The sequence below is a fragment of the Sparus aurata genome, chromosome 9 (assembly GCF_900880675.1).
Source record: "Sparus aurata chromosome 9, fSpaAur1.1, whole genome shotgun sequence".
Classification (NCBI taxonomy): Eukaryota; Metazoa; Chordata; class Actinopteri; order Spariformes; family Sparidae; genus Sparus; species Sparus aurata.
In genome coordinates this window covers 28,589,780-28,599,714 of record NC_044195.1, presented here as the reverse complement: position 1 = coordinate 28,599,714, position 9,935 = coordinate 28,589,780, and the positions used below count along the sequence as shown (strand labels likewise).

General features: G+C 42.6%; 1 protein-coding gene across 2 annotated transcripts; it reads right to left on the bottom strand.

Moving 5' to 3' along the window:
* Nucleotides 1–2,373: 2,373 nt before the first annotated feature.
* asb1 (ankyrin repeat and SOCS box containing 1) lies at nt 2,374–9,347 on the bottom strand. 2 transcript variants are annotated; one of them, XM_030429173.1, is made up of 5 exons: nt 9,036–9,347; nt 7,387–7,525; nt 6,477–6,779; nt 4,789–5,171; nt 2,374–4,600 (listed from the first exon to the last, which is right to left on the bottom strand). In XM_030429173.1, the coding sequence occupies exons 1-5, from the start codon at nt 9,127–9,129 to the stop codon at nt 4,563–4,565; spliced, it is 957 nt and encodes a 318-aa protein (XP_030285033.1). In that variant the 5' UTR covers nt 9,130–9,347; the 3' UTR covers nt 2,374–4,562. The 2 variants fall into 2 exon arrangements, with proteins under 2 accessions (XP_030285033.1, XP_030285032.1); XM_030429172.1 differs by having other exon boundaries at nt 2,374–4,575; nt 9,036–9,336.
* Between the last annotated feature and the right edge of the window lie 588 nt (nt 9,348–9,935).

Genomic DNA, 9,935 nt, shown 5'->3' with positions numbered 1-9,935 from the left:
AAGCAGCAGTGTGGAAGAAGTATTCAGATCCTTTACTGAAGTACAAATACTGTGAAAAATACTCCACTACAAGTCTGACACTGAAGTATTAAGAGCAAAGGTTACAGTTATGTAGCGAACATAAAAGAAAAATGTCTCCTGTCAGAGTTTAGATGAATTTTACTGCTGCATGAATGTGTTTGTTACATTTTACTACTGTAGATGTTCAATGTTGAGCTCATATTAACTACTTTATAAAAACAGTTCCCAAAATTCACACCTAATGTCATGTTGAAATATAATTCTGTGAGACGTGAAGTCACCTATATGAATAGTTCCTTGAGGAAATGTCTGATATGACATGTACTTAAGTATTAAAAGTACGTAAAGTAAGTAAAAGTAAAAGTAAATAAAACCTACTTTAATAAGTATAGATAAACTGTATACTAGTGTTACTCTGGCTCTGATGAAGGATGCAATCTGCAAATAACTAGTAACTAAAGTTATCAAGTAAATGTAGTTGAGTTTAAAGTAAAGCATTTGCCTCCAAATGGAAGTATGAAGTCGCAGAACATTCTAATTCTTAAGTAAATTAAGTACCTCAAAATTGTACGTAGGTACAGTACTTGAATAAATGTACTTAGTTACATTCCAGCACTGTTATTAAAGAAGTGGTGGAATGTCATGTAAATTCAGACATTCAGAAAAATTAAATAAAGTTGCCTGAAATGGAAAGAAACCTCAAATAAAGTACTTTCAAATCTTAAATAAGCTTCCAAGCCTTTAATGTTGTTATTCAAACATTTTAAATATTGATGAGAGGCTTCTCTGCCATGAAAAGAGACATGTTTCAAACATTTTCTGCAGGAAATTCTAAATTCCTCCGTTTTCAGAGAGCAGACCCATTTCGTTAGTCTTTAGCAGAACTTTTTTGGACCCAGACCCCCTTCTCTCCCTCGGCCCTCGTGCTCCCTGCTGCTTCCAATCGGGGGTTCCCAGGCTCTGCATTTTCCACGGGACCAGTTGGGTTTTCACCAAATTGTGGTTTTCTCAAACTTTATGACATCTTGACTCATTCATCAGTTTCACAACGATAATAAATGTCCCAATCCAGCACTCCATCACCCTTATATTAAATCAAATGACTCTCTCTGGAGGATATTACAAATCATAACACAAAGAGGGGGAATTTGACAACAAGGCTGCCGGCCTGTGAGAAGAGAGATCAATTTAGTGTGGAACGCATTGAGGCTGTTATCTGTGTTCATATCAGCTCGGTCACAAAACATACTGTATGCTACTTTTTGAGTAACCGTGATATTGAAAGTGTTCAAAAAATCTGCTATTTAAGAGAAAGTAACCCACTTTTTTTTTCTTTTTTTTAAAATAAAGTTCTTGATATTAAGCTCTTTGGCTTCAATCAGGGCTGGACTTTATATGAAGGTCCTTCAGAGTATCTGGTAATGTAAACATCCTAGCCATTGAGGCTAACGTTAGCTAGCGCACTGCTGTTCACAGAAACTGAAACTCTCATGTCCAGTTCTTGCTAAAGAGTTGGACACCTGTGTTGAGCATCTCTCCCCAATCATCCAGACTCGTTTAATCTTCTGCTTTTGGTTTTTTTCTCACTGTTACGTATTACTACGCAAATTGATGCACCACGCTAATCTCCATTTTGTTTACGTCTGCTTCCCCATGACATCATGTGAGAGGGAGTCCAGCTTCAGTCTGCAAAGCCATGAAGCCAGAGCACTGTTGAGAATACATATTTCATTATGAACTAGTACTCAAATTTTCACTTGAGTTAAAGTACTTTCACTTGTACTGGATGAACATTTAACCAGGAATATCTACACTCAAGGGATGGAATTGTATACTTTGTCCCCCACCGGAATATAAAATGGACCACTCTTCCTTAATATTCATAATGGGGAAGTCTGCTTACCTTAGCTGTTTCTGTTTTATTCAACCATTCAAGGACACATTTTTGGAAACAAGAAAAAACATCTCTTGAATGATTAAATCGGTCCCGATCGCAGATTACATGACTCCCCAGTGGCAGTAAACAACCACTTAAATTTCCCTGGCTATAAACCTGTGTAAAGGATTGGTAATGTAATGTGGATGAAGGGTGATTTTCTTTCATTAGATTTAACCAGACCTAAACTCCAGAGATTCTGCCCATGACATTGGCTCCGATCATTTGGACGAGAACAGATGTTGGAAGAGGTTGAGAGGAATAATTCTCTCATGGTCGCTGAAGATGACTAACAGAACAGGAAGCGTGGAAAGTGATCTTACTTTTAAAGAATTGCTCTGCTTTTTCTGGTGATATGGAAGCACTCCTGTCCTGTGTAGCTTTAGATGATACAAAAAAACATACAAGAGAGGATGTAGAAGTATTGCACTTTTACTGTATGCAAATAAAGATATATGATGCAAAAATGCACAGATAGTTCATGTTGACCAGTTAACAACAAAAACGAAACAAAAGTCTGCAAGAGACGTGCACAGTAGACCCACAGAGAAGGCAGCTTTCTTGGTAATTACTATTCATCATAAATACATTTCAGTCACAGGGTATTCTTAAATAATCAATACATGTTTTTTAAGGTGGTATTTACATTAGTAATTACAACCAAACTTTAAAAAGGCGTAATATGCAAGAAGTGGCCACCTGTCTAATTCACACTCCAAACAAATTGGGGGCAGCATATCATCAGAGTAACCACCCGCTGCTGCTAACTGTAGTTGTTGTAAGCTAGTTAGCTATGCAGGTAGCGGTCCTATTAGCCAACTCTGCCAGGTCCGGGAGCTTTGAGCACCGGGAGAGTGTTGGACCGCAGGGTGGAGTAAGATTTCAGGCCCGGGGCGGTGGGGACACAGTGTGGAATGCTGGCAGGGAGCAATCGCCGATTTTTACCACCGCAACCAGAGCCAGAGACCAGACAACCACACAACAGAACCAGCCTCAGCAGCCTCCCAGTGAACACAGCCGGACCAGACAATTTTCACAAAACAGGTTATACAGAGGTGATTTACAGCAGCTCTGACCAGGCCTCTATTTGAATTTTTATACTCAAATTCTGACATATCTCTCCTTTTGAAATGTTTACCCTGCTCCCAGTGTTTCAGTCAAGATCCGTGACCTTAAATTGCTCATCTTCAGCTTCAATTTTCCCACATTTTATCTTTATTACTTTATCTTTAGCATCTCTGAGGCCTTTTTCCAAAACTCAGTGTTAAGGCAAACGGTTACTGAAGAATCTATGGCTAAAAGAGAAATGTAAACACAGAACAACAGTGTTTGTAGTCTGTTAACCCAACAGTCCAGCTCTTACGTTACCAGCCTAATTAAAGTCTAGGGCACTTTATCCTTTCACTTGACACTTGAGTACTTATAATGTGCAGTGAGTGACCCATATTATAAACCACTAACAGTAAAAAAAAAAGTATGGCCAGCTTTCTTGTCTGAAAGTTGTGGCCAATTAAAATGTGCTTTAATCCTGCATTCTTTCTAAAGGCCACAAGGGGGGCAATTCCTCTGGTTTCAAAGAGAAGTCTGTTTCTATGTGAGCTTATGAGAAAATAAGCCTACTTGGCACTTAATTAATGACCCCAGTGAACAGTTTCCTAATGAGTTTATGGCCTCGATCTCTAGTTTCAAATCTTCTTCAACAAAGCGTGAGGTTCACTTTGTCAATCATGGTCCTATTTAGAGTGAAATGGATGATAAAGCAGGGTATGCTTTAGGGCTTTATTATCATGTGATTAACTAGTCCCTACCACAGCATTTAAATTAGAATATCCTGAACCTCTCGTCCAAATATGGTCAATTTTGGCTCCAAAAAAACAACATGGCAATGGCCGTCATACCAAACTAAAGGCTTCATAACTCTAGCCCACAAACCAATGGGTGACGTCACAGTGGGTTTACACTTAAGACTGTGTTGCTTCACTCTGCATTCACTCCAGTTGAGAGTTGGTAAAAGGCCTAAAAATCCAATGAAACGGCTGAATGAGCAATTCGAGGAGCCGGATCTGCGTAATATTCCTCTGCCTCTGAACAGGACATTTTAAAACATGGCTTTATAAGTGATTGCTTCAAACCAAATGACGATCGCACTGTGGTTCTAAGCTGAAAAGTGCTACTGAAGCAGGACCTGAACACATCCCGGTGATTTGGGAAGTCACCAGGCTAACGTTTAGGATGCACACATAGTTTCCACAAGTCACTCTAAGGCTTCTCTGATAAGTTAAGAAGCATTTCAATAATTTGTTATAGTAAATGGAAGGTAGGAGTGTCACATAACTTAAAACTTTTGAAAAAAATATCAATAACTGTTTAACATTAGAAAATCATAAGCAAATTGTGTTCACAAAAATGCTTTATCTTGGGGATTGATATGGGGTTGACTGAGGTTTGGGTTGGATGAGCTCCGCAGAGGTGAGAGGTGGATGGTTGTCAGTTTTGGTGAAGCAGGAAGTTCTTGATGGGCTGTGGTAGTGGTAATGAGGGTATATGGTTCAGACGATGTTTGCCCATCGCTTTGCGGATCCTGATGCGACACATGTGTGTCAGCCTACGAGGGCATTCTGAGAGGAAACAAAGAGAAGGCAGCTGCAGCAGAATCAAACTACAGATTCAGGGAAACTATGAATACAGGGCACAGTTCATTGATCACACATCATGAAGCTACAGTAGATAAGTACTTTTTTATAACCTTGAACCAACTGGAAATAAACTGGGGAAGTCAACAAGTGCTACTGTGCTTCTCTAAACAACTAATGTCAATGTTTTTTACTCACTCTTTGCCTCCAAGAAGACCTTGAGCGCCTCCGGATCCACCTTCCTCCGATTAGGAGTCTCCAGCTCCGACTCATCCCAGGGCACGAGGGCCGGGTTTGCCCCGTGGTCCAGCAGTAGGTGGATGAAGGCCACCTCACATCCATGCCGCAGCACAGCATCCAGCAGGCAGGAGGCCAGGCCGCGGGTCAGAGCCTCCTGGCAGACAGGCCCAGTGTAGTTGAAATCAGGCTGAGCGCCGGCCTGGAGCAACAGCCGGAAACAGTGGAGGTGGTGGTAGGCTGCGCTGATGTAGAGAGGGCACACCACCAGAGTGTTGAGGGTGCGAGCGCTTAAGAGGAGCCGCGGACCCAGCTGGTGGTCCATGTCGACATCGGCATTGAACCTGGACAAAGGAAACCATTGATACAGTGAAGAATCTACACATAAACTAATAATACTAGTTGACTACAGGGAAAATTATCTTGAAATAATATCATTTTAGAACACATCCTCTATGACACGTTTATGGACCAGTTTTAGTCAATCATTTGTCTCGATCATGGGTGAAAGTCTACAGCTGCGTTTTTTTTCCTGAGTGAACATTCTAAAAAGCAAAAAATTCCAGAGTATAGGCCTCGCTCGTTTCCTTAGAAATACTAGAGACATATTAAATTACATAGACAAATAATAAATAAACGATAAATGTTAAATGAGCATTGTTGCTATTTAGGTACTTATCGGTAATGATAATGTTAGTCACAATAACAACACGATCAATAGCTCCTTTGTGAGCTCCACTGTGTGAGCGCAATGACTGATGGGTAATCTAGTCAACTGCCTGTGAAGTGATGAACAGTTCACAGTTCCCTTTGAGCTGAGCCTTTTCTGCATTTTCCCTCATTTCCCTTCATTTACTTACGCTTAGTGTTGCTCAATTACTGGATTACTGGATCCCTGGGATTTTAATCATTTTATTTGATCCCACAGACACTCACAGATTGAGGCAACACAGCCTAATGTTGACTGAGACTAAACCAAATACATAAAAAAGAAAGGTCTGTCCTGGGGCAATTTTTAGTTTCTAACTCCGTGTAAGTGAGAAAATCTGTAGAACTCCCCCAAACTCACCAAACCTCGCTTACCACATTACTCATTTTGGATAATCTAAGAGCTCTCCCTTTGATAACTTCTGTAATGTTGTGTTGATGTTCTTCACCTCCCTCTACTGAACCTCCCCTCAAACTGTCAAGACTCCCTGCCCTCCACTTTGAGAGCCTCTGGTCTAGATCAAAGCCTTTCCTTTTCAGCCGGCTCAGAATGTTTTTCTTGTAAAATATTACTGCGTGTATTTGACTGCCATCCCATTGGAGCTGCTTGTTGTTGACCTGTGGGGGAAAAAAATGTTTTCGTGCATTCAGGAAGAGATGAAAGGAGCGATTTTTTAAAAGTCAGGAAATAACTGCTGCCTGAAGCAGCGAAACACATTGTATCACAAAGCCAGCGGTAGATCAAAAACGCTTCGACTGTTATTCACGAATAATAGAAAAAAAAAAGTATTATGAAACTGTAAAATATGAAAAGAGGTTGGCCTGGTTTGGCGTGGACAGCACCACCTTCCTCAGTGGTTTTCAGTAGTAAGAGTGGGCATAAAACACGTCATTGCCAGTGTGCTGAGGTGAAAGCAGCCAGGTTTCAGACTGATCCTCACCTGATGAGCTCCTGCAGTATATCCAGCCTGCCCACCCGTGCAGCGTGGTACAGCGGGGTGCTGCGGTGGTGACGACTTCCGTTGGGATCGGCTCCGGCTTCGAGGAGGATCCGGACGCAATCCAGGTGACCGTTAACCACAGCTACGTAGAGAGCTGTTTGACCTTTCACATCGACGAGGTCCACCTCGGCTCCCTGGGCGATCAGGTAGGCCACGCAGACGGCGTGTCCTGCTGTGGCGGCGATCCTCAGAGGGGTGCAGGGCAGACAGCCGCAACACCACACGGACTTCTCATTGATACGCCTGGTAACCAGAGGAGAGAAGGGAGCGGTTATCCGTTGTGTCCCAGTGAAGTGTTTGATTCCCTAAAACAAATCCACGTTCCACACATTGATTAAAAACACACATTTGGTTCTGGCACTTTGGTGATGAAGTTCACAGCATATGGCGTTTGTTATGTAGTGCAAGACCGTTATATGCTAAAGATGTTCTGGGACATATTCTGTACGCTGTGTGTGTTTCTCAGGCTGTCACTCAGGGAACCCACACGGCAGAGAAACCACAAACCACTGAGTGCCACTCATGAACGTTCTGGACAAAAGCTGCCAGTTCTGCAGTGACATGGAGCCCGCAGCCACCGCTGAGGGACAAAGGCTATTCTTTTGTAACAACAATACATGGTGCAAAATACTGTTGTTGTGTCAGAGGTACAGGCACACACGAGTGAAAATAACTCCTCGTGAAACCCATTTTGTCCGACACATAAGGTTCCACTCAGCAATCTAAGAAAACCAGACGCAGAGAAGTTGAAACATCACCCATTACTTATTGTCTCTCTCACTGTTTCGTCTCTCCAGCTTCAACCGAATCCACGAGATCTTATTATATTAATGCTATCGATCCCTCCCACCGTTTGAAGTCGTCTTCCTGCAGCAGGTTCCTCAGAGTGTCCAGATCTCCGACGTAGGCCGCATTGTGGAGCCGCATGTCGTCCTGCTCCAGAGGTTTGTCGCAGAACTGCTCCTGGAGCCATTCCTTTAGGTTACGCCCTGAGGAGGACACGCAGATAAAACTGTTATGAACCATCAAATGTACAAAGCAATAAACGCATCTTTAAAAAAAAGCTGATGAATCCTCTGCCTGTATAATTGATTTTTTCAGCTCCCTTGGCACAAATCTACAAGAGTTTATTTGAGAATCCAGCATTTGAGAGGTATTTTCTCATTGCATATGATTTTGTTGCATAACTGTACAAATGCAGCAGAATTACAGCTCCTGAAGAGTACCTTTACAAAATGAAATGTGAAGATTTGCTGCGATTTCTTTTCACCTTTTTGTCACAAACCAAACAATCGATTATTGGAGAGAACAATCAGCAGATTAATGATGAGAATAATCATTAGCTGCAGTCCTACACAAACTAGTTCACTGTCAAATAAAAACAAAAGGCGTCTGCCAAGTGTTGTGTGGTTGAGCCAGTTCTGAAGGAGCGAGTCGGGCTCAGAGCCAGTCCATCTGGAGGAATAAACAACCAGAGTCGCATCGGATTCTCCTCCAATCCAGAGCCATTAATCGGCGGAACTTTTTAAATTTTGGGATTTATCTTCACTCCTGTTCATCAACCTGACTGCAGCAGCGTTCTACCTCGTTGGCCTCCACTGTCGGGTGCTTGTGTACTGCAAAGTTAACTGCTGACTGGAGCTGGAGGGGAAATGTACTTTACTTCATTGACGTAGTTTTACAGAGAGGACGGGGGGAAAGTAGAGAGAGAACCAGAATCTCTGGTGAGTGCTTAGTTAAGTTATTGACCTGAATGCAAAAACACAGACACACACCCTCACCGCGTGTTGTAGCTTACGACTAATGTACAGTACGGTAATCTGGCTGTTTTTAAACAAGGGTCAAACTCACTTCACTGTTGATGTAAAATGCCATGAGACATGACTCAGGCATGCTCACGTCCGGTGACCAAATGAAACACAGCTACCTCGAGTTAACATTGTTGTAAACATTTGGGATAATATAAGTACACAAGTAAACAAACAACATAACAGAGGACTAGTTATTTTTAGACATTCCGATGCAGAATTCTTACATATTATATCTTTACGTAGCATTTGACTTGCACCAGTGTTTTCCCAGCGTGACATTAAAATATCTGAATATTTCCTCCACTGCTTGTTACATGAAATGTTATTGTGCAGGTGTTGTTATTATTGTGTCCACCTCCTGTGCCAAATATGCTACTGGTCAACATCCAGATCGAGATGCATCCATTCCAGCTCTCTCTTATTTGTAGTCTATATGAAAGCAAAATGCAGATGCAGTGTTGGCAGGACTGCAGATGTTTCACACCTCTGCAGCTGCAGTCACGCTGTAGATATGCACTGAATGTATGGGCCACACCTTAACACACAGGATTCACCCTCAACAACAGCATCCGTGTTGTTGTTGTCATTGAACAGTGAGCCCTCCTACACACTCTGCACACGGAGGATCCCTGCCTGCTCTCCCCCCCTGACAGGACTCTGGGATCACAGCTCGTCCGGCCGTGGTTACCTGCAGCGGTGGCCCCGGGCAGATCCACAGTGATGAGCGGAGGGAAGGGAATACTGGGCGGGTCGTCCGCATCAGCTTCCTGACCGTCGGCCATGCTCCTGAAAAATGTCACACCGTCAACCTTGAAACCAGGAGAGAGATGGCCTTCCCTGAAAAACAGGAACCCCCCCTCACGATCTTAAATCAGACGAGAGACGTGAAAATAAAAACAAACGTGAGTGTGTTGATGACGCGCAGCCCTCTGCGCTACTTCCTGACTGCGCTCAGCTGGACGATTTAAAGGGGACGCGTCGCTTTTTGATGTCTGGAGCAGAGTGGACGCATGATCATCCTCTCTGAAGTGCTGTTAAAAAAAAAATGACGCGCACATTTAAATAAATTGTTAGATAATGGAAGAATATGTATAAAATACTATATTAAAAATGTATCATTATTAAAAGTGCACTATGTAGTTTTGGGGAAGACATTAATCAGGAGAGAAAACTTAATTGACAGATTTTTTTTTCCCTAGACAAACAAAATAAATACATTTTTTGTTTTCATGACCCGATAAACTGAATATACAAACTGACTGTAAAAGCAGGAACATACTGGCCCAAACGTTGGACATCTGAAACGTTTGAGGAGACTCGGGCGAGTTCGGGAACATCTGTTCGGTGTGTTCAGCTGTGTTGGAAGCTTTTGGAACTGCATGGACGGTGTCTGGTCAGATTCAACTTGCAAAGTCTGAGAGTGTTTGGAGTCTGAGGATTGGCCGCCATTGGATACTCTGATTGGTTGTGTGCTAGCTATTCAATGACCATTCTGATTGGCGGTGTGCTAGCGACTCAGCGGTGTGTGTGGGAGGGGCGGAAGCGACGATAGTCTGCGCTTCGTTCCGTCATTTCCTGTATTCATGTT

Bases quoted from the DNA above. Each gene is read 5' to 3' on its own strand.
- asb1 (XM_030429172.1), bottom strand. From the start codon at position 9,129: ATGGCCGACGGTCAGGAAGCTGATGCGGACGACCCGCCCAGTATTCCC. The intron at 6,780-7,386 runs GTGGGAGGGATC...TCTGGTTACCAG, and splicing joins CAGGAAGACGACTTCAAACG to GCGTATCAATGAGAAGTCCG. The intron at 4,576-4,788 runs GTGAGTAAAAAA...GTTTCCTCTCAG, and splicing joins GGTCTTCTTGGAGGCAAAGA to AATGCCCTCGTAGGCTGACA.